This window comes from Buteo buteo, chromosome 9, assembly GCF_964188355.1.
Source record: "Buteo buteo chromosome 9, bButBut1.hap1.1, whole genome shotgun sequence".
NCBI lineage: Eukaryota > Metazoa > Chordata > Aves > Accipitriformes > Accipitridae > Buteo > Buteo buteo.
Genome location: NC_134179.1, coordinates 32,660,984 through 32,685,636, shown reverse-complemented (window position 1 = coordinate 32,685,636; position 24,653 = coordinate 32,660,984). Strand labels below are relative to the sequence as shown.

At 39.1% G+C, this 24,653-nt stretch overlaps 1 protein-coding gene across 4 annotated transcripts in view; it reads left to right on the top strand.

The window, feature by feature from the left end:
- MTHFD1L (methylenetetrahydrofolate dehydrogenase (NADP+ dependent) 1 like) overlaps positions 1-24,653 on the top strand; it is a 160,999-nt gene that overhangs the window by 32,005 nt on the left and 104,341 nt on the right. For 2 of the 4 annotated variants that reach the window (XM_075035984.1, XM_075035983.1), the window contains exons 12-18: positions 4,727-4,863; positions 6,140-6,186; positions 8,553-8,660; positions 9,573-9,647; positions 12,455-12,557; positions 16,574-16,650; positions 20,291-20,431. In XM_075035984.1, coding sequence (XP_074892085.1) covers positions 4,727-4,863; positions 6,140-6,186; positions 8,553-8,660; positions 9,573-9,647; positions 12,455-12,557; positions 16,574-16,650; positions 20,291-20,431 — 688 coding nt within the window. Of the gene's footprint in view, positions 1-681; positions 907-4,726; positions 4,864-6,139; positions 6,187-8,552; positions 8,661-9,572; positions 9,648-12,454; positions 12,558-16,573; positions 16,651-20,290; positions 20,432-24,653 lie in introns of those variants that run through there. The other 2 variants (XM_075035986.1, XM_075035987.1) reach the window with 2 other exon arrangements.

Genomic DNA, 24,653 nt, shown 5'->3' with positions numbered 1-24,653 from the left:
AGTTGAAGATAGGAAATTTGAAAGAGGAGAATTGTCACATATCCAGTAAAGTTCTTGCTGGAGTCACAACGGCTGGGGTAGCAGCGAGGAGGTTACAGCTGGTGCAGTGTATCATCTCACTGTTTGTTTATTTCCTCTTTGGGAGACCTCATGTAGCTTTCCCACAGAAACAGCTCCACTGTAAGCTAATGTGATGTATAACAAACAAACAAAAAGTCTGCATGTTCTTATCTTTGTTTTGATATACATAAAGAGAGAAGGCTTTCCAATGTTATGGAAAACTTACTTTGCCAAGGAGCTGGTGACTGCTTGGTAGGTGGCAAAGAAAGAAGTTTAAGGCGGAAAATGATTATGGGGTTTCTGTGTTTAGATTGAAAACATATTAAAGAAACTTGAAGAATAATGCAGATGGGTGTAAAAGTCTCTTGAAGTTCATTAAAATTTACTGTATTTTAAAGGAGTTTTTTTCTCTAGATTTGCATAAGGTCAAAACAGAGCATTGCACAATTGAGCTAAAGTTAGCCATTGGCAGATGTAATTTTATACTCATGCGAGCGAGTGACCTAAGTTGCAAGCATGTAGGCTCAGTAGTGTAGCCAGCAAAAACATCTCAGTGTCCACAAAACAGCTTAAGTGGATTATTTCATTTATAAAAACTGATCTAAGTAGGCCAGGTACAAAAGGGAAGATATTTAAAATAAACTTTCTAAGGAAATAATTGGAATAGAAATTTCTTCTAATTTCAGGCTTTTTTTTTTTAAACTGAAGTTCTGCTAACTATTGAAACTATTAAATAACTGTTTAGCTCTTAAGGTTTATCCTGTAGTCTCGAGGCTGCTACTGAGCCTCTGAGAATCAAAGGTGTCCTACCATGGTGTCTCGTGTAAGATGAGAAGTTGAGAATAGGTAAGTGAATTGTCCATACCAATCTGGCTTCACTCAATAGTGTGATTTGCAGAGTCCTCACATTTTGTTAATTCTGTTAGGTGGAAAGAGACTGGAAAGTCAGGTTTCTGGTTTTGACTTCTCAGGGTTTTGTGCCTATTCCTACCTGCTGCAGTGGACGAGGTTTCTTGGGAGAGTGTCACCCAAGTGCTGTAGACTGGTTATGGAAGTCCAGTTGCTGGTTTTCTTCCTCTGTCACAGCTGCCTTTAGGCATTTTGAGCCTTCATTGTTTCAGGAAAACTAAGGCTCACAGGGCTTCTCAGAAGAGAGAGAACAGATTAAAATGAACAAACCCATCTGAGGAACGCACCGAAAGTGTAGGCTGTTAAAGCCAAGCAGATTCGATGAAAAGTGTCTGCACTTGTCTGCAAAGACATGTCCGTTTACCGCTGCAAACCATTGCGTGCTTGCATGAGTACACTGGTGAAAATAAGCTTGCTCTAGTTCATTTTTACCCCCACTTTGGTGGAGGCTGGTTCTCCCAGAGTGCCACATTAGGGATGTGGCTGGTGCAGAGTATCAACTGGAAATTCAGCAGAGGCAAGATCTGTTCTTCCCAGTTTGATCAATGAGCAATGGTGTGTTTCTCTTTTTGTCCTCTGGAAAAAGGTCTTTCTCATAGAAAATTCCCAGTGCTTTCTGGCTCATTTTACATAGTCATTTTAGAATAGGCGAGCTGTGTTACCAGAGCATTTTAGTAATGTGGCGCTTGATTGTGTGTATCTTTTGCGACAAGTTATTTTTCATACAACTACCAACATGCCTTCTGGTTATGGGTTTGTCAGTTCCAATTTCCTTTCATTTACTGAATAGTAGGCTGCATCTTTGATTTTGCTTGTTTCATAAGAGGTATAAAGAGTCCCTGTGCTGCTGTGCATGCCAGGTCAGCCTTCTGCCACGTTTTGAGCTGCACTTGAGTAAATAACCTAGTGATGGTGTCTCTGAATTCTCTTGAATGTGAATTTCGTGTGTCCGATGTTCAAAAATAGAGGTAACCTCCAACAGGAAGAACTGCAAATAGAAGTTGTTCTGTTAGCAGTGCAGCTGTTGTGGGCACTGAGTTTTGGGGGTTTGTGGGAAGTCCTTTACTGGTAACTTCCAGTAAACAGTTATAGGTGTCTTTTTCATAGCAGAATAGTTTGCTTTTTGGTGGGTTTTTTTGGTTGGTTTGTTGTTGTTTTTTAAATAACTAACAGCTTAAAGAGTTATTATCTTGTTAAGTCTTTGAATTAATGCAGTAGTGCCTCGAGATTACTCATATATTCTTTAAATCTGGCTTTAATGCACCCGAATAAGAGGATCAAGTAAATGAGATTAGGGCAATAGAAAAAAGTGAATGAGACAGTAAGAGAACAAGGGGCAGTGTGCTAATAATTATTTGAATGGGTTTGGGGCAACCAGTGTTGCAACAGTAGTCAGGAGGGTAAAACTGGTAGTAAAAGTGAGTTAACCTGGCTGTGGTGCTCTGAAAGAAGCATCTTTGTACAAAAGTAAAGATCCCGGGACAAAATGGAGATGGCAGAAGTAGTGGTGGGAAAAAAGGAAGCTGTCATTGTGGCAACAGTAAAACCAGGAGGGCTCACTGTTGTGACAATGTAGAGATTAAAAAGTATCCATTCTTCTAGGAGCTGCAAACATGAAAGTAAAAGAAGTGAAGTAGCATTCTGTGCTCCTGCAGTAGATCAGAAGGAAATAAGAAGGCACAGTATGGATATAAAGATGACAGGGACCAAAACCGCTCTTGAGAGTAGATAACATGGAATCTTTTCAGGATATGCTGTAAATCTCTTACCTTTAGTTGGGTCTACATAGATATTTTGCTAAACATCTGTGAATTCCCTTTCAAGTCAAGGGAGTACAGTTCTAGGAAGGCGGGATAACGAAATAGTCTGGATAGTAAGCTACTGATGATGCTTTAGAGTCTGATGGTTGGCAAATATGATGTTATAAATGTAGGAAAAAATGACTAAAAACAAATGCTCAAATTAAGTAACCCATGTACTACATGGTCATATGAGAGTAGTTCAAAGCTATCAGTAGAAAAAATACTATTTCTGAAGAGTCTGAGTTCAGGGAATCTCTTATAGATGTACTAAACCCCATTGATTTCACAGGACCTTGAGTTAAAACATTACTTTTCTGAATAGGAAGATTCTTTCCTAGAACAGTATAGAAGATGCTAATTTGGCTTGCCTCCTATTGCCCAAATTTTTCCAGACATATCTAACAAAGGCTTCTTTTTTTAAGAAAAAGTCCAGGATCCAACGATGATGTAAAAGAGAGAATTGTGACAAATGTTTTTTGCATGTTTTGTGGGACAAAGAAGGAAATTTGTCAATCTGTGAACTAACTGAACTAAGTTGAATCTTAAAGGCAAGGGGACAACACAGATGTCTCCTTACCTTTGACAATTTTACTAAGGTTTTTTGCCATTTGAATTGTGATCTGAGCATAGCAATATCTTGGAAAAATTACTAGTTGGGAAAGGAAGTGTTTCTAATTAGAGCTAGATATTTTAGCTCCAGTTTTGAAGAGGTTATAGGATAAGGGTTCCTCTTTGACTAGGATGTGTGTGCATGCTTGTATTTTGAACGTTAGTTTTTAATGTCAACTTCACTAAGGTACTTCTCTGCAGGTAATGAAGGCAGCAAAGATATGAATGGTTACACTATGCCAAAAAGTATGACTTGTGTGAGAGTGGTGTGAGTGGAAAAAAGACTGAGGCTTTCTTCTTTTGCCAGTCAGAAGGAGAAATGCTGTGTCTCAAATGAATCATTTGAATGCATTTCAGAGATGTGAGATGTGTTCATACTTTAAGGAAGGAAAAAAAAGAAAAAGGAGAAAAACCCCAACACCCCCACACACACACTTTTAAGATGGATCATAAACAAATGTGCTGACCTTCAAAGTAGGAAGAACATCACTTAAACTGAGGTGTCTCATTCACAGAAGGCTGATGAAGTTTCCTACTTGCAAAATCAGCTGTCATTGTCATTAAAGGGATAAGAATAGAGTCTTTGAGTGGAGGTTTGAGTCTCTGATTCGAGATTGGATGTCTTTCTAAAATTCTGTCCTGGTTCAATCATGGTCTACATGTGGGATTTGTAGCATGAGGTTTTTGAGCTTTTGTATGGGAGGTTGGACTGTGATTGTAATTGTCCCTCATAACCCTTAAATCTGCAAAAATATCATGAAACCTGTGTAAAATAAATCATGTTCAGTTGAATATAGTGACTTTTGTGTTCTGTTTTATTTAAAAAGCGGTTAGTCTGTCATTGTTGAGGGTTATGATGCCATGGAAGCTGGAGAGGGATAGGTGAGCTCTACAAACAAAACTCTTGGTTATTTAATTTAAGATAATTCTATTATTTCATTCAAAGTTTGAGCAGTGGGAATAAAACATCTCATGCATTACTACAGAAATGTATTAATACATGGTCAGAGTATCTTGATGGATGGTTTGTTAATGAAACTGGTGAGACTTTTGTGCTGTAATAAAAATGACTAAATTCAATATATTTTTTAGAACTTTTGCCAAAATAATCTTCTCTTTTTCTGCTATCATAGTAAATTGCTTAAATAGAAGACACATGTATATTAGCATTCCAGCTTGAGCTAGGGGCTGACATTGTGGCAGTATTTTTGTGAAGATAAAGTAATCTTATTGAAATTTGCTGTACAAATATTCTTCATTGAAATCAAAAGGTGTAAGTTCTGATATCCTTAGCCAGGCTGACATCAGCAAAGAATTTGATTAATCTTTTTTTCTTGTTTTGCTAGAATAACCCCTACACCCCTAGGAGAGGGGAAAAGCACAGTCACAATTGGTCTCGTTCAGGCGCTTACTGCACACCTTAACATTAATTCCTTTGCTTGTCTGAGACAACCTTCCCAAGGACCTACTTTTGGAGTTAAAGGTACATAATATTTGCAGACTGTATGACCTCTTTCAGATTAAAAGGAAATACTTCTTTTTTTGTCATCTCTTTTTTCCTTTTTTTTTTTTCTTTTTAAAATCCTTAGTTACTTCAGTCAGTGGATTGTCTGAATGGTAGCACATTGGATTTTTTGATAAGTATATAACTAATAGATAAAGGTTTCTTGCACACATCTTCCCATGCAAGTTTCGTATCTATGTTTGTGTACTTAATGTGTATTGATAACACAGATAAAGCCCAAACATAATGAAAGGCATGGGGATGTGTTAGCCAGGAGGAGTTTTGTGCAAGTACACGCCCTTCCAGCCACTGCTCTGTTTGGAGACTCTCTAAAGACGTCTCTAAATGTTACTGTTTAAGTCTTCTTTGAGGAGGAGTCCTAAATCCACTTGTATTGATTGGAAATATCCAAGCTTAAGGAAATTGGGAGTTGTGTGTGTGGTTCAGCTGTGTCTGCATCATACGTTTGGCTGGGTCTGAACCTCTTCTTTCTGTTCTTCTGAGTTGTTGCCCCTAATCATGGGCTGCTGCCTTTTTGCCTAGAAACCCTTTAAGAGCCTGAGGGCCAGGTAAGAGCCAGCCAGAGTTCAAGCCTGTCTTCATTGCTGATAGGAAGTAATGCAATCTTTTTTTTGCCATTTCTCAGCTGAGATTGGTGCCTAACTGGGCAAGCACTCTCCCATCTGCTCTACTTTGCTTTGCTGAAGTTTAAGTTAACAAGTTTGATTTCAGCTGGAAGGCTCCTGGTGCTTGGTGCTTCTCAGCCAAGACTGGTGCATGTGAGTGCTTTAATCCCTCCACTCAACTTGCGTGTAGGCTACAATGAACTCCCTTGCCTGTACTGTGAAAGGCAGCAGGGAAGGAGTGCTCAGGCAAAGGTGTGAAGGTTTTGTTCGGAAGCAGTGCTTGCTTGTGACTGCTACATCTTTCCACTCAAGAGCTGCATGTGCATGACCATGTCCTAAACCAGGGCAGGAACAGAGGGTGGCCTTTATGTAGCCAAACTCTGGGCCAGCCATCATGTGTAGGCTTTCATTTCAAATCAAGAATTCCTCTTTTACGGCCTGCTGAAAAAAGCCAGCAAGGTTTAAGGAAATCCTGTTTATTTAGGTGCATCATTGATCCCCTAATAGAAATAAATATGCTGAGAAATATGTCATCAACACTGTATGTTTCACTTTGTGTGTTTAAGGGTGGTGGTTTCTTTTCAAAACTGGTGCAAGTCTGATGTGACCGTATGTGCTTTGCTGTGCAGGTGGAGCAGCTGGTGGTGGATACGCTCAAGTGATTCCCATGGAGGAGGTGAGGCAGCAGGGGGAGGCAGCAAGTCCCTGTCCCTCTGGAAGGGGTGGGCAGGCTAAGGTGGCGTCTGCAGCATTTGGTTGATAGCAGTGGTCTGCCTGGAGAATTGGGGTGGTCCTTGCCATCTCCACGCGGTCCCTTGCCATCTCCACGCGGTCCCTTGCCGTCTCCACATGCCTGCTGTGTGATGTGGACGGGCTGCAGAGTAGGGGTTCAAAAATGTTGCACAGATACTCTACATGTTTGTAAAATCTTGGCTATCCTTCAGATGCTTCCTGAGAAGAAAGCCTGCTTTCCATGTGTAACATACAAGACAAAGAGCTGGCTACTGCTATTTTTTTTTCCTTTTGTATCCACATCTATTGCAAAAGAGAATGAGAAAGCATTACTTTTCTGGTGGAGTAGAAAAAGCCAGGGAGGCCCAGGGCTGCTGGGTTGAGGAAATTTCTTTTTCAAATGTAGATTTAATATTTCTTTTTAGCAGAAGTCACTGAGTGTGGCAAAATGGACTTGTTTTTAGCTAGGCTGATCCTCCTGTGGTAGTGTGAGACATGCCCAGAATACTGTGGAGGGGTGACTACCACGACTTTTGCTAGATAAGTAAAAGGAAGATGATTTGGCTCAACAACAGTGATGAAGTCTCCTATGAAAAATTGCTTTTCAAGGGTGCAGGCTGTTGGGGAGCTGCAGGGGCTGGGGCTCCCCATGGGGGTGGCCAGGCAGGGCCTGGCAGGCAGGGCCCGTCCCAAACCCAGCCAGGAGCGGGCAGACGGGGGCACCGGGACAGCCCCAGCCCCAGCCCCGGCACTGGGCACCAACCTGGGGACGGGCTGAGGCCTGGCTGGGCTGTGGGCCTGCGGGTGGGCCTGGCTTGCTGTGGCCCACGGCTGGGCCGGGCAGGGCTGTGGGGAGACGGAGACCGGCCCTGCTGCGGCATCGCTGGGGCAGGGGCTGATGGCCCCGGGGCTGACGTGGGGTCCTGGGCCGTGGGGGAGCCCCGGGGGGCCAGGCACAGTCAGGACAGGTGGTGTCCCCAGGGCCCTGGCACTGTCACAGTGAACGAATTGTTTTCTTGCCTCTAAATTCATCTGCAGCTTTCCTCCGCCCAAAAGTAAATGGACTTCTGTTGAAGATGGCATCGTCCCTAGCTCTCTTTGAGGGCTCCTGAAAACCACGTGCCGGCTTTGGAAGGAGCCGGCTGGGTGCATGCTTTCAAAATACTCTCACTGTGAAAACAGTGATACTCTGACTGAAGTGTGCACCCTTCCCTAGCACAACATTCACAGTGTAAAGCTACGTGATCCACATGTTTATGGACAGGCTGGGTCAAGGACAGAGGTGAAATGTAGTGTTTCTTGTCGGCTGGCTGCTGCCATCCAAGCTGGGTGCCTGCCTTAAGCCTCCCTCCCTTTATCCTCAGCAGGCTTAGCTGTGCACCCCAGGGCTTCAGCACGCAGTAGTTGACAGCGGGGTTTTGTGTTGGTTTCCAGAGCGTAAAACGCAAGCAGTTAGTTTCTCTGGGCAATGGAGCACTTAAGGATAGCATGGTTAAGCTTGTGTGTATATTCACAGTGCTTGTTTGGAAACGCGTGATGGTTTCACCCCAAAAGAGTCTAATTTGGGCTCAACAAAACCACTCCATGGCCTGAGCTGGTGAAGTACCACCTTGAAAGTGCACAGCTGGTCCAAACAGAACTCTAATATAGTGCTTAGTTACAGTTTTGATCCCCTGTTGCACATGAGTGTGAGCACAGTCAAGGGCTTGTGCTGGTTGCTGTCGGTGCCCCTCCGCTGTCAGTGCTGCAGTGCGATTAAAACTGACCTTCCGCCTCCTTCTGTCAGAGGTGTATAAAAAATACTGTACCTACGTAACACAGGTCCTAATCTAATCTAAACTGCCGATTTCAGATTTTTCCACAAAACTTTGTTGGACAAACTTTGTATCAGCGATGTTCGTGCCTGATCAGCTATGGGCTGTTCTCCTGTGGCTAGCACACATGGTGTGCTCTGGGGGATTTAACAGAAATCTGCACAATTAGTAAATACTGACAGTAAACTGATTTAGTATTAATGATGTGGAACCATAGCCCTGGGCTGTTCATTGTTGGATCATTTAGCAAAGAATAAAGACGTTCGTGGCTTTGTTTGGCTAATCTAATGGTGGTTCACAATGTACTCACATGAAAACAAGTCCTTCATATAGCTCAGTGTATTTTCAGCCTGATAATATTCATCTACAGATAGGTGACTAATCAGAGCTGCAGCCTCAAGGAGATAGCAATGATTGTTGCTGCTAATCCATCTGAGATTAATAAATTGAGCTGAATGGTTTCTTATAAAAAGATTTTGTTGTTTTCACCTTCTAGTTCAACCTTCATTTGACTGGAGATATTCATGCTATAACTGCTGCAAATAATTTGTTGGCTGCTGCCATTGATGCTAGGATCTTGCATGAGAACACTCAGTCTGATAAGGTGAGAATTATTTTCTGTTATCCACATGACATTTTTTCTTTTCAATTTTTCAATAAACTGCATTTCAAAAGCAAAATAAGTTGATTATCTTTTTATATTTTCACCGTGTGAACAGAAATTATTGCTGAAGCCATTCTATGTTCTGCTGGAAAATTTTGCTTATAGCATATATTTTTCTGACAAATAGCTATTATAAGGTAGTCTTTAAGATAAGGATCTTATGCCCAGAACATTGTCAACTATTTCAGCCTGTACTACATTGTCTAATAAAAGATGTTTTCTCTCTGTATAATCTTATTCTTTTAAATAATTTGTATACTCCTTTTAAAGTTAAAAATTACACTTCTGATGTATAGTTGGGTATGAAGTACCTTAAGAAGGCAGCATTGTGGGCAAAATAAACTAGATCCTCTTCCCTCCAATAAATCTGTAGTGATCTTAACACAAATGCTGATTTGACTCTTTAAAGGGAAGAGAGAAAGTAAAGGAAGGAGCCGCCTTTTTTTGCCTACAGTGTTAAAACTGAGCAGGGCTGTCATATCGCCTTTACTTGGTACTACACAAATGTGCATTTAGGCCAGTTTGCAAGTGAAAGTAGTAGTTTGAATAATTTGGACCTTGGTTTAAGTTTTAAAGGGTTCTCAATTTCAGAACTAATACATATTATTTTGGTGAAACAGAAACACGGTAATTTTGGTAATTGGATTTAGACTGTTAAGTCATAGGCATTGCTTAAAAACCTACTACTTTCTCAGAATTGTTTTTCAAATTGCTAACCAGAGGTCCACAATTTAAGTAGTTGGGAAATTCTTGCTGAAATTAGTCTGAATAAAATAAAAACATTAGCTTTTTATTCAACTAGTTCCTGGTTGTAACTTTTTCTTTCATTAACTTCTTGTGTGTTTTTTCTAGGCTTTGTATAATAGACTGGTTCCAGTAGTTAATGGCGTGAGAGGATTTTCTGCTATTCAGCTTGCCCGTCTGAGAGTAAGTTGTTTATGCAGTCTCTCCTCAATTATAGTATCTCTTCATAAAACGTACTCTTACACAACTTGTTTAAAATTATTTGATGTATGGGACCGAGTTCGTATAAATGTCCCTCATGAATTTATCAAGTCCAGACTGTTTTCTGAAAGCATTGTCCTTGAAGTAATAGGATCTGGGTCTGATACTATTTTCATAACTAACATTTTTGCTATTCTTTTCTCCTGAAATAGACCAATAATGTTTTTAAATGCTGTGTCTTTCCTGATGCAATATTAAAGTTAGAGTTTTTAAAATACTTTTCCTATTACGGTAAAGTCATATTTGAAAGCTCACATTCTTTGGTTTTGCAGTATTTTCTGGTTATGAAAGTTTATTATAGCATATACTTCTGGGGTTTTATTGATGTCACTTTGATAGCATTCTTCCTTCGAGGGGTAGAAGCACATTTGTGTGCATAGTATATTTTTGCATCCCATCTTGCTTCCTGAATGCTTCCAGAAGAGCTTCCTATGCAATTCATGTATGAATAACATATCTGGATTTGAGGCTGCCATTCTGATAAATAATGAGAGCAACACAGTCTGCTAGCATAGGGGAAGGAGAATATGATCCCCTTGAATATGACCCTTAAGGACAGCTTCAGTCTTCTGCATCCAGTTCCATGTTTGTTGGCTTTTGAGTCCTGACCGGTGTTGTTTCAGAGTCACCGGATGGCAATGGATAGCTACCAAGTGCACATGTGGAATTGGGGGGGTGGAAAGGATGATAGAGATAATACCAGCTTCTGTTTTGGAAACAAACAAACAAAAAGTTTCTCATAACATTTTAAGCTTTTGTGCTGTTCATTTGAATGCCAGTAAACTAAAATGTGGATGATGCCTTGACTCTGTGGCAGAGTAGATCTCACAGAATTTTCCGTCAGAATTTTGGAGTATTTTCATTTTGTCCTTGTTTACGCTGCATGTGGGGTAAACAGGTAGGGGAGGAGGGGGATTGTTTTAGTTATTCATGACACACCAACTATCTCTGCAATTGAAATGGATTTCTCTCACTTCACATGAGTTGCAACTCAGTAATAAGTTTGGCTTTATAACATTTTAATATATGCATCATAATTTCCAATATAACTAAATTATTTTGCTGTGAATTATTTTTAGTATAATGATTCCTTATACTTAAAAAAAAATGTAAAAAAAAAAACACAACTGGGGGCTTGTAATCACAGAAGGTCCCATGCAAATTTTTTTTTTTCAAACTCCTTGTCTAACGTCAGGAGCTAGCTTTCTCCTTCCCCTGCTCCTCAGCTTTTTTCTCTTTTTCCCAGTAGTTATTAGACTAAGACCTTCTTACCTTACCTCCCCTCTTTAACTGCTTCCATCCCAGTCTTTTCTTTGTCCCCTTTTCCACGTCAGCTCTATGTCTTACTTCCTCCCATCTGCATCCAGACCAGCCAGCTTTTTTTTTTTTTTGCTGCTTAGATCCAGTATAGACATTGTTGAGACCCTGGGACGGATAGGCTGCTTCCTTTGCAGTCCCAGTGCCTAGCCCTCCTTGCTGCAGTTGGAAGTTACAAAAATGACTGAAAATTTTGCTGTTAACCCTCTGTGGAAAAATGCTCTAGGCAAAATGCTCTGCAAAAATGTATCTGGCAAATGCCTGATACACCAAGCAGGAGGGATGAGCACTGAGCTCGGACTGCCATCCCCCAGTATAGATGCTAGTGGGATATTGCTCCTTTCTTAGTCTGTCAATTTTCATAGAATTTGTAAGAAACTATCTCCTAACTGCCTAATTAGATTAAAATTGGCCAACAGATTAGAAAATATTAATACAGAACTGGCAGTTGAGGACATAAGCCTTTCTTCATTAAAACTGGGGTGAAAAATCTTAGGGTACCAGGTGTCAAAACCTGCAAGCTGTTCTCAACAGCTTTTTGCCCTTGCCAGTACAGTGGGAAATACCCCAGTGCCTGCATCTGGATTTGAAAGCATCCCTCACAGTCTGAGAGACCAATCCTCAAAAAGGAGTGTTGCAAAAACATTTTTAATACTCTCAAAAGGATGTCCCCAGCTTTCTAGAAAATAATTGTTGGTTTAAATAGGGAAGTAACTGAGGTAGCTTTTTGAAATTGAGCATCTTTAGACTTTTAGACTTGCTTTATTTTTAGTCCTGAAGTATAAGCATGTCGGTTAATTCACTGAAGAATCTTTCTAATGCTGAAGAAAGTTAAGGTTTTTCTTTTTTTTAAGACTACAGTTCTTAAACACAGTTTTCTGATCCATCTTTATGTAGATTCACCTAAAAAAAGGTGTGGTGTTGCTGAAATAGTGAATCTGTAAAAGCCAGGAGGTATTGGCTCATTCATTATAAGTGACTGAGTTTATGGATGATAGGCTCTTAAAACAGAAGTTTTTATTTAATTCAAAGATGATTCATACAAGTCAACACATGGGTCTTTCAAAGATTTCCACAAACTAGAGCAAGCAATTCATTATCTTTTTATTAGACAATGTTGAATTTCCTCTTTGGTTTACATTAAGAGTTTCTTCTGTGTAAGAAAGAGATTGTTAATTTAAGGATCTATGAGTATTTCTCCTTTTTTTTTAATTACTCTATCTACATTTGCTTCCATTTTAGTTACAGGTGTTTTTCTATGTGCTTTTTTAATATTTTTTTTTAATAGTTCTGGTCCTGACATGCTTCTTTCCAAAATGCTTGCTGAAAGTGGGGGTGATAAGCCAGAGCAGCTATACCTGTTGAAGCAAAAAAGCCACTTCATTGCATTTCTTTAACTTGTTTTCGTGTAGAGGCTGGGAATAAACAAGACTGATCCTGGGACTTTAACAGAAGAGGAGATGAGCAAATTTGTGCGCCTTGATATTGACCCATCTACCATAACATGGCAAAGAGGTGTGTAGTCAGAAAGCCTCACTTCAGCTTGGATTTAATTGTAACTTATTTCCTAATTTGCTTAATTTTACCTGAATCAGAGCTGTTTCTGCTCTCTGACTGTAAGAACAATCCATTTGCAAGTGGGAAATGTGCGTGCATAACAAATTTGGGTGCAGTACGTTGCTCTAAACTTGCTCAAATATCTGCAGTAACTCAAGAGAGTTTGCTAATATTCTGAGAGATAGGTTGCTCTGACAGTTTAAGTACATCCCATGTCTTTCTCACGTTAGATAATACATTTTAAAACATATGAAAGTGGCTTTTATGTGCATTTTACAAATCTTATTGATTCTTTTCTTAAATGTCTCTATTATGGTTTTACATTATTTGTACTTACTCTACTTGATTTTGGTCCCTCATCCTCACCAGCTCAGGAGCTTGGGTAGCTCAGAGACTAAATATGCCTCAGGGATTATGTTTTTTTTTTTAAAGTGTCTTATGTTGTTTGCTTTGTTAGGAGGAAGAGGTGAAAGATGTGGTATGGTTTCAACTATGCATGCCAAGCAAACCAATATCCACTCTCACACCCTTAGACAACTCCCCTCTGCATTTTCCCGTCCTAGTGCTGAGTTAAATTTCAGTGTTTGCCTCAACTTCTGTATCTTTGTTTTTAAGCAAGTAAACTCTGCATGAAGTTTTGAGCTAAATTCCATTGGATTTTGTTTTCTTCCTAAGTTCTCAAACACCAAAGTTATTAGTTCAAAATCATTGTTAAATGGAATGTATTGTGATGCTCAGAGAAATAAGTTGAATCTATTGAGAAGTGAGGAGTCTTGGCCATGCTTTACTGTGCCCTTTGTGTGTGTGTCATCTCAGACTTGGGATATTTTTCTCAAGATAATACTGGGGGATGTGGCATAAGATGTTTTTTATTAGTCACACAGTGTGTCTGGAAGAGACCTGCATTAGGATGAAGGAGTAATATAAATATTTAGTGTAATATGACTCATCGTTTTTATCAGCACGGGTTTGGGAGGAGGCAACATTACTCAACAGCTGTTAACCTCAAGTGAGTTACTTAATTCATCTCAAACAATGTTAGTGAAACTTCTATTCCACATGACTCTATATGATGTACATACCTTAAACATTTCAGAAAAAAAATTGGGTTTAGGAATGTTTTAGATAACTTGGAAAAGTTTTATTTGGGACTGTTTCTGCAATCCATATGTCTGTGAAGCTTATTATGTACCAGGGAATTTGTAGGGCAGAAGAGGAATCTATCAGATTGCCTGAAAATTAATTTTAGTCAGGACCTGTTTCCTTAGAATTGTCACAAGCTTGAAGTCCATTGTCATCTTATACTAACTTGAACAGGTACAACATACTGAAAAGAAGGAAAGCTTCCCCCTACTTACCCTTCCCCTGGTATTCAGATCCTGTTTATATCTCTAGAGGATAAGGAAGTAGATACATTAAACCTAACACTTGGTTGAACCTAAACTTTCCTGAAACATTTACTTTGGGTAGGAAGAAGGAATATTTGGAGAAGGAAAAATTGCTTTTCTGACAAAACCAATTATTTCTTAATTTACTACTTCTAAGTGCAGCTATTGGAATCTTCCTGGGGAATGAATTCTGACCGTGGTGAGAAAGCCAGTGTGTCCTAGTGACCAGAAAGAGTTGCAGGGGTAGTTATAATTTTATGGTAAGAGTGTTCAGGTTACATGATTTCACTAGGAAGGGCTGGATAAAAAGCAGCCCACTGGCTGTCCAGGCTGATGGGAGGGCTAGTTCCTGCTCTCAGCAGTGCCTGGGTAGGCAAGAAAGACATTTAGGGCTGCTTCAGGCTGCTCATGAGACTGAGCTTCCTAGGAGGAAAAGGGTTAAGTTTGTGCTTGAGAGATCAGCTTGCCATATGGCTTCACGGTGGCATATGGTACCACAGCTTGGTGTGAGGCTACTGCTTCCATGTGCTGGGCTCTGTTCTGCAATTTCTGCCAGTACTGTAGTATTTCAGGGTATGACTGTATATAAATAGAAACCAAAATGAGTTAGCCAAATCTGTGTTGCACCATCCCTTAAACGGAATTCCTGAAGAAATTAGGGGCCTAAATACCATTGTCCTGGTTTCAGCTGGGATAGAGTTAACTGTCTTCCTAGTAGCTGGTACAGTGCTGTGTTTTGAGTTCAGTGTGAGAAGAATGTTGATAACACTGATGTTTTCAGTTGTTGCTCAGTAGTGTTTAGACTATAGTCAAGGATTTTGCAGCTTCTCATGCCCAGCCAGTGAGAAAGCTGGAGGGCCACAAGAAGTTGGCACAGGACACAGCCAGGGCAGCTGACCCAAAGTGGCCAACGGGGTATTCCATACCATGGGACGTCGCATCTAGTTTAGGAACTGGGGAGTGGGGGCGGGGGATCACCTCTCAGGGACTAGCTGGGTGTCGATCGGCAGGTGGTGAGCAATTGCACTGCACATCATTTGTACATTCCAATCCTTTTATTACTACTGTTGTCATTTTATTAGTGTTATCATTATCATTATTAGTTTCTTCTTTTCTGTTCTATTAAACCGTTCTTATCTCAACCCACGAATTTTACTTCTTTTTCCCAATTTTCTCCCCCATCCCACTGGATGGGGGGGGAGTGAGTGAGTGGCTGCGTGGTGCTTAGTTGCTGGCTGGGGTTAAACCACGACAACCATGTACTGGGAAGAAGGCACGTATGGTATTTACAACAGCCACATAAGAAATGCCCAAGAAGGGGAAGTGGCTTAAACCTTGCTTTTCTCCCAGCTCACTCACAACCCTGAATTGGGGTTGTGTAGGATTGAGATTCAAAGTCCCTCTTGTTCTTGGGTAATTACATTGTCCTTTTCTGTACAGACGATTTTTTTAATCTCCAAAAGCAGCAGGAAGAGTGGGAGGAGGTGATTTCACTGACCTGCAGTACAGACAACTTCTCTGGAGGTTCCTTGATTCTCTGCTTCTAAATGAACAGAGCTCAAATCTACATCTGCCAGAAGATTGTGACTTGATTGCCAGGCTACTGGCCGAACTGATCAAGAGTACTTTCCACCATTTCTTTTAGGGTTAGTGCAAATAGAAACATTTGTAGGTCTAAAGAGCCTGTAAGAAAGAGGGAGCCTATTTTTGCATTTTGTAGGGATTGCCATTCCTGGGAAGGGGAGGTCTTGGAGTTTAGTCTCATTTTCTAACAAACAGAAATGTCACCCTAATCTTTCTTCGTAAGAAACATCCTGATCAGTTCTCAGCAAATGAGAGAGTTCTTCAATGATTCTCAGCCCTTGCTTTTGGTTCCTACAAAGGCACATTTGAAGTTGAGTGTTGTCAGTGCAGAATTGGAGAACTTGGCTTGCGACGATTGTTAGTGAAGTTAGCAGTTCCACAGGATGGCTTGGACATGCCCTTGCAATACCAAAAGTGTTTCCAAGTTAGAAATACAATTGTCTGAAATTGAAGTTGTGTTAAATAGCAGATGGTTGATCTTGGCAGTTTGAAAAAACTTCCTTTGAATGCTGTGCAGCTGAATGTGGAGTTAGTTACTGTGATGTGCATGAAAGTGACTTGTCTAGAAGAACCAATCTGACAACATAATCATCTTTTAAAAGAGAAACAGACCAAGTTTAACCTACGTCATGCAGTCTTAAAATCAATTCATAACAAGTCAATGGTTAAGCAAGTGATTTGAAGGTCTGAGGTGCATTGTACCTACTAAGATTTTTCTTATGTAGGTAAAATATTAATTTGTATGTTAGTGTATTAAGAATCTGTTAGCTTCAAATACTGTTCAGAGAAATTGTATTTGAGTTATTTCAGCCTGTCATCTAATGGTATCAACTAGAAGGGAGAACCCAAGTCAGCGCTAGTGCTAGCATGCAGGAGTGTGGCTGTCTGGTTACACTGTTCAAGCAGCGGAATCTTACATGTGTAACAACAGGTATGCTTGGAAAAAAACAGATCCCCGAGTCCTTGTTAACATGTTTTGCTTTTGCTATTCTTTTATTTCAGTGGTGGATACAAATGACAGATTCCTGCGCAAAATAACAGTTGGACAGGCAAATACAGAGAAAGGATTTGTCCGTCAGGTATGTAAAGGCAGTTAATATATCACATTCTGGACAGATTTTGCTTTAGGGACTGAGAGATGTTTCTGCAGTTCTTTCAACATACCACTTTGAATTGCAATGCTAACATCTGTTGCTGTTGTATAGTATTCTTGCAGTGAAACTGATTGTGTTAACGAGTAACTGAGTCTGAAGTTTCGGGAACAGAATCCAATGTATATTGCACAATGCGTTAAAAGCACTTGAAAAAATCGCGTATGTTAGGGGTTCAACATTGTCATCCTATGAGTATAAAAGGTGCCCTTATGCCCTCATAAGGTTAATATGTATGATTTTTCTTACTTTTAAAAAGTCCCTCAAAGTATTTATATAGTATTTATATAATTTAAATTACATTGAAATTTAATGTTTAAAAACTGGGGGGAAGGGTGGGTCATGTGTTGGTCCCATTGGTGAGGACTGAAAATGACCATTAGCTTTTTGTTTAGTTTTCATTTCCCTATCATACATCTCAGTTTTGGGATCTAAACTGTAAGAACTTTGAGCATGTGCTTAATTTTAATATGTAGGCTTGAAGGGATAATTCAGAAAATGAGTATGTGCAGCATTTTCAGCAGTGTAAAAAGCTAACCTACATTACTATATGAGAGCTTCTGGAAGTTTATTAAAGAACTTACTGACAAATTGACAGCCAGACTTTTCCAACACTATCTGAATAAGTGTTCCTGGTGTCATGTGGATAAATCCATTTCTGAAACAATGCAGTGTGGAACAGTAATGCCGAGTGGAACAAACTCATTGTGATGATTTGGAGTTGCTCCTAATTCGATGAAGATATTGTAATCTAACATTCTGGATCATGAAATTCGTGAGGTTTTGACTATTTTGAGGTGAATAGCTATTGTGGTAGAGATAAGGTTTTCATTCATTTTGGAAATCCTATCTTTAATTTTTCTTTATAATTTCAGATCTCTTCTAGGCTTTGTGCCTAAAAGAGAACAAAAAATAGTGCTAATGTTTTTGCTCCATTCAGCAGGTAAAACAGTCAAATTGGAAAGAAGAACTTAAAAGAGAAATCATAGAATCATAGAATGGTTTGGGTTGGAACGGTCCTTAAAGATCATCTAGTTCCAACCCTCCTGCCATGGGCAGGGACACCTTCCAATAGAAATGCTGGCTTGTTTCGGTTTTGAACACATGGGGTAGAGAGTTTTCTGTCAATAATTTACAGAAAACTCAATATTAGCTAATCCTAATCTCTGATAACGGGCTGTGACTACAAAATATTATACTTGGTAAAAGTTCCTTCAATACTTTGAGATGTTTTCCTATGTTTAGATTTGTTTCAGTGACTCAGTGTGATTATTAGCTTTGAGCCAGGTTCTACCAGCCTTATTGTGCAGCTTTTTACCATTGTAATTATACTGCTGAGTTAAATGTGGGTTGTTTTATTGTAGAGTACTAGTTGACATATGGCTGTCAAATGTTGCTTCTGTATTCTTTTGGCTAAAATGACCTTGGTGCTTTCAATTTTGATATGTTGGACTGATGCATATCCTTTCCCTCTTTAACATGCACTTAGTGACTTGAGAAGTAGAGCTAGCAGTTAGGAAAATTCATTTCAGAGCCTAGCCGGAGATCCAGAGAAAACAGGACTTCATAGTTAACAGATGCATTTTATAAATATTTGGAGTGATGTTCTAGTGCTCTTAAAATCAACGACACCTGTGTAAAATGGCAGAGCACAGCAGGCACAAAAGTCTGCATTTTAATGAACAGGGACGCTGTGGTTTCTAAAGAGTATTACATGACTGATGCCCTTGATCCTGCAATTGAATACATGTGGGTGGATCCTTTCATCAATAGAGAACTGATTTTACAGCTAAGGCTTCTGCTAGCACTTCATAGGTGTATAAAGGTTATTAGAGTTAAAATAGCACCTGCTACCACAGTGTTTTTGCCTGTTTTTTCAATTAAATATTATGTCACTCTTTGAGCATCTACATGGGATTGTTTTTCCTCTCCTTTTGGGTTTATATAGAAACAATGATAATAAAAACTTTTTTTTTGATCTCCTGATAAACATTCTGATAAAGTTAGATAATATTCTAGTATACGTGTTGGGCATAGATTCCTCAGGCTTATTTCCGGTCTTAGGTATGCTGCAATGACTTACTGGGGACGTTCTTAACTTCAGAAAAGATAGTAGTATCCCTGTCATCGCAGTGCTAATGATGTTCATTGTGTACCCAGCTATTCTGTTATGTATTGAACTGCTTCCAGGGAATACAGAAAATCTGCTTTGTAACTTCAGCATTTCATTTGAATCCCAGTGCTGAAGATCTCAATTACAGGATTATTTTTTGGTTTCCGTGGTATATTATCTCTCCCTGTCTATGCCCAATGCAGAAAAGTGCTCGAGTGTCTTCAGAAGTTTTGACTAAACATGCAGGTACATAGAGGTCAGCCTGAATAGGGCTGGTCTGAGCCGTAGCTGTCAAGACAGAATCTAAAAGCAGGAACATAGATTAAAAAAGGGCAGAAGCTGTTAAAGTAGTAGGCAAATGGATAGAAGTGGTAACGTGTATGTTGAACAATTTGTTATATAGATGCTTCTTAAAAACAGGCAAAGCCCTCAATTTGAACAGGTTCCTCTGGTATTAGTCAGTATGGGATACCTCTGGTAGAGGTCTGACATAAAAACAGTCCTGTTTTTTGGGTTTTTTTTACATAGCAGTAGGATGTCAATTACTAAATTTTTGTATAAACTTTGATTGCTGGAGATGGAGAGATTACTAAAGAAGCTGCAGTTCTTGTTCACCCCCAATGTTGCATTCCTGTCACATAATATATTAGTCACTTTGCCCCTCTTCTCTTTTTACGTTCTGACAGCATGTGGCCTGGGCTTTACTAATAGTAAATTAGTACAAATACTGCTAATGTATACTGCAAGCTCTTAAAGAAAAGTAAGGACCACAGCTTACATTGTGCTGAAATACTGCACAATATGGATGCATTTCTACAAGAGCAATAGAACTGATGCCACATATAGTTCTTGGGGGTTTTTGACTTAAATATTTGTTCATTTAAAAAACAAAGGGGGGGAAACAAAGATATATTTTACATTATCATGGGTCAAGCACAAGACCTAGCAGCATAGACTCTAAATTTTGAGTTTATGTAGAAAAGGAATGATCAAATGTAATAAGAATGTTTTTGAAACCAGTATAAAAAACTTTTGGAGAGCATTACAGGAAAAAACAAAACAACACAACAAAAAAAACCAACCAAAAACCAACACAATGTTGTGCTCATGCCAGTAAAGGTCAAAACACATCTGTTGATTTTCTTTTTTGCCACAGAAAAAAAATTCTTGGTCCTTCAGGGAGCTTCTGCTGAGGATAATGTGAGCCAAGGGGCTAAGCACTCTGCAAGACTGGTCCCCAAGTAAATGAAGTGTAACAGAAAATTAATGAGGGAATATTAACAAAGTGTTTGAAGTTACTCTAGTCTGAGTAATCTCAAAAGCTGTGGGTAACAGTATAGAACTTGTCTGAGTTTCAGTGTGAAATCTGTCTTTCCTGAGTCTATTCCTGACAATTCCCTGGGTGTATTTGACCTGCCTTTGATTTGGTTCATGATTCTCATTTCTATTTTACAGGCTCAGTTTGATATTGCTGTTGCAAGTGAAATTATGGCCATCCTGGCACTCACCACCAGCCTTCAAGATATGAAGGAGAGACTGGGGAAAATGGTGGTGGCTAATGACAAGAATGGAGAACCAGTAACAGCAGAGGATTTGGTATGTTCAGTGCTGTAGACCTGTGAATAACCTCTGATGTATTTGTTTTGCCTCTTGAAGCACTAAAAAGGCAGGTGCATGCTAAGGGTTTTGCTTTGAACAACACAGTCAGATATCAAAGAAAGATCTTCTGGGCCAAAACTTGCTTGCAATGAGAACAAGATGTAGAACTCATTTCTCCAACTCTCTGATAACATCTGGTTCAGGAAATCTCTGGTCTCCATAACCTACTTGGGTAGTTTTCTGCAATTCTTAAGGCAAACAAATTTGGTGCTGGAGGGAGTCAAAGTGCGAGCTCGTATTTGAGAGACCTGGTAATGTTTGCTACTGTACTTGTAAAGTGTGCTCAGATGTTACAACAATAGTTACCACATGAATGCTTATACCACTAAATCAGAATGGAAACAAGCTATTCTTAATTCACAGGTTGCTGGTAGTGCTTGGGACAGGGTTGTCTCTTCACATCATTAAGACTTTTTCTTTCTTGTCTTCATTCAGTTAGTTGCTGTTTCCTCATTCCCTACTTCATCTTCTGAAAGAAGTCAATAGGTTCTTCCTTTATATGAAACTCTAGCCCTTATCGCCAGGCTGCGAGTCAGTAAACAGTGGTTGGAAACTCACCAGGTTCTGGTGCAGCCAGAAGCTACCAGTTAACCCTTGCAATCCAGCTGTATGCCAAGAGTAGGCGCACTGTGATTGGCACTAGTTTACTGTAACATTACATTACTTGAATTCTGAAGCCTAATTGCCAAAATAAGTTAATATATTGCAGATTGGTAGCACACCCTAAATACAATAAATACGACAATGCTTTGCTTTTATGCTTTTTTATCATCTAAATATATCCTTATAGCAACTGTCATATGTCTTGGAGCCATGGTTTCATGCCACCCTGCTGGCAATGACTGCCTGTATCGCACAGACTATGTGTGTGTTCTCCTGTTTGTCCCTTTTGTGTGGACATCTGCACAAACTTACCGCATTTTTAGAATGAGCAAAGGAACTAGTATCTTGTCTTCTCAGCAAAGATACCAAATCCACAAGACACGAATACCTTCACAGCCTTAATGGATTCCAGTTTAATAAGGAAATGAAAACATAATATCTAGCTTGCCTGGATTTAAGATGGAAATTAAGATAAGGGTCCCAAAAGTTCTAAGTACAGTCATCATTAAAATTCAGAGCAAATCAACTACTCCCAATTATGCAGGAGAAATGAAGAACTGCATTTAATATTCTAGCTGTTGAAGTTTTGGTTTTCCTTTTCAACTGCATAACTTTGTCTTGGCCAAATGGAGGGAAGTGGGGAATGAGTTACCTTATAATGCATATGCAAAAACTTTAAAATAATTTAGTGTCAGAATTAAAACTACATTTGAAATACATGATTTTAATCTTGATGCTGCTTTTGTATGAAGGTACTTTACTGTATTAGTATTGCAAAATATTTAATCTGTCTTCAACCACTTAATGCTAATCAGCTTGATGAATGAAAGCAGTTGCTTTTCTGTAGTCTGTTTCATTTTGCTCTGTGGAAATAAAATGTTAGGGCTGAAATTATGAACTGCACACAAAGAACACTAAAATTTTTCCACTATGTCCCTAAAATGAAAGTAGTGCTCAGCAAAATGTCTGTTACTAATTTGGTTTTCTTTGGCCTTTTTTTAAACAAACTTCCTATGCTTAGTGTCTCAATCATTTGATAGTGTCACTTGTGCTGAACATATGTTTCTAGTTCTTCTTTAAAGCGGTGTTCTATATTATACAATAGAAGAACTGCCCAGAAAAAAAAATTCATCACAGTGTCAAGGATATGACCATCTGCAACCTGTGGTGCTGCATGCTTTTTCTTCTGCAGGTTCTCTTCTTCACACCACGCACAGGGAGGACTTGGGTGCGTGTCATGATCGTGAAGTGCAGAAACTCCTACCTCCTTTGTTGTGGAGTGTGTTACAAATGAGGATGAGAACTATGGAAACAATAGGAAAGTGATTTTATGGTGAAGGCAGAAAAGTGCCTTTTTAGAGAGTTGAATTCTTTTCCTGTGTTTTTCACAATGCTTATTTGTGATGCTGTGTCAATACAAACTGATTCTTGCAGTACATGAGGAGTTAGGCATTCCTCAGTCTGGCTCGATACCTAGGAGCTAAACAGCTGAAATCTATGGATAGAGTGAAACACAATCAAGAACTTTGAACCAGGAGAAGTTATTTTATGTTGTCTCAAGTTGAGCATCCAAAATTGGTGAATACCTTTGAGTTTGGTCCTTGTGTGTACAGGCTTCTCTTCTGAAAACAGGAACAATTGTTCATTTCTGCAGACTTATTAATATTGGTGAAGAAGTCAGATGCAGTGGTGTTGGGATTTAAGAAATGTCAAAAAAGGAAATTAATGTTGGGTTTTCTTACTAAGATTTCTTTATCAAATTAAATGCTGCTTAATTTGTGCAAGGGGAGAGAACTTATGAATAACTGTACTGCACTTGTGAAACTGTACTATATAAAGTTGAATCCTCTGGAAGTAATAGCAGGAGATGTATAATCAAAGACTATACCATGTCATAATTCATATGTACAAAGATGACAAATTTCAGTTCTATCAGGTAGCATTGCATCTCTGTTCCTGGTTTCTTCCCACAGGTGGTCAGTCTGTTTGAACAGCTTGCAACTAAACCTAGTTTCTAGACTTTAAATGCAGTATCTACTCTTCCCCCTGCTGCTTGTGCTGCCTATATTGTTAGTATTCTTCTGCAAGCCCAGCTTTTGACCCCTCTTCTTTTGTATCTCTTCCTTGTATGTGTTAGAAGAGGATTCCTGTAGGATTCAGGAGAAGAGATCTTTGCTAGTAGTCCGGGTGTCCAGACCCAGAGCTGGTGCAGAATGTAGATATAGTTGTTACACCCTAGGCTGTAAGAACACCCTACATTGCAGCTAAAGCTTCCTGGGCAGGATGGGGCAAGGCTAAGCATTCCCTAATGAGTATCTGTGAACTGTAATTTTTGTTTTCCCAAGGTTTATATCTTGAGCAAATTTTCAGATGTGGTAAGAGGTTTGATGTGAAGCCATTCTCCTCCTGAATTTTCATCCTTTGAGTCAGGGTCAGAGAGGAGGTAAAGCTTTATAGCTCAGAAAGGAAAGGTCTCAACACAAATGAATGTAGGAAAAGCAATATACATGGTTTTCGCATGCTCTCAATCCAAGAACAGTTCAATCATTTTGACCTAAGGATTCATAAAACAAAATCAAGTTTAAAAGCTTGAATCTGTCATAGCCCCTTGACAGGGAACATTTTATCCCAAAGAACATATAGTTTCAACAAATTTTAAAGGCAGCTTTATTATGGGAAGTACCATGAAGAACCTGAATAATGGGTGGTGATCAGTCCTACCTGTCACTTATAAAATTCTGGGCTTCGTGTTTTATATATGCTACCGAGATTGAATTTACGCAAGTTTAAATGTTTGACAGTAGTCTTTAGTTCATTGGAATCTATGTGAACCAAAACCACTAAACCCTTCTCTGTGATTTGTTTCCAGATGTACACACAATACACTTCACAAAAACACAATTGCTCTTAATTTTTACTTTATACACAATATATTTATAATAATACAATAGTAAAACCTAAAATACACATTGGCAGATATAAACCAGATGCAGAGGCAAGCTAGGAGTAATGGAAAAAAGATAAATTGAATATTTCATGAATTGAGAAGACTCCTTCCACAAGAGTAATGGATTAAATATCTGTCCTCTGTAATGGAACGTACAGAAGTCTTTGCCAAAATGTGGTGCTCATTGTACAGTATTTTGAAGACCGAATTGCTTTTTGGCTTTTACAGTATAGTAGAATTTTGATGGACACATGCCATATCTTTATGTGAAATTAAATGGGTATGTATGCCCTAGATCAGTATTTCAGCAGCTATGAAAAATATTAAATAAATATGTCACTATTTTTTTAAATAAGACTTCTTCTCAGCTTACTTTCTGTGCCATACTGTTAGATTTCAATAATTCCAGGACCAAAAAAAATAGCTTCATATTTACTTTTATAAATGATCTGTCAGCTGAATATATTTTGTTCTCTATTTCATCAGAAACATTGTGTATGTACTTCACTTTAAGCACAAGTAGTTGCAGTTCTTCTCAGCTTATGGTTTAGTTTTTTACAGAACTGATACTGCAGAAAAATATTATCATTTTGTTAGAGGTTATAGTTT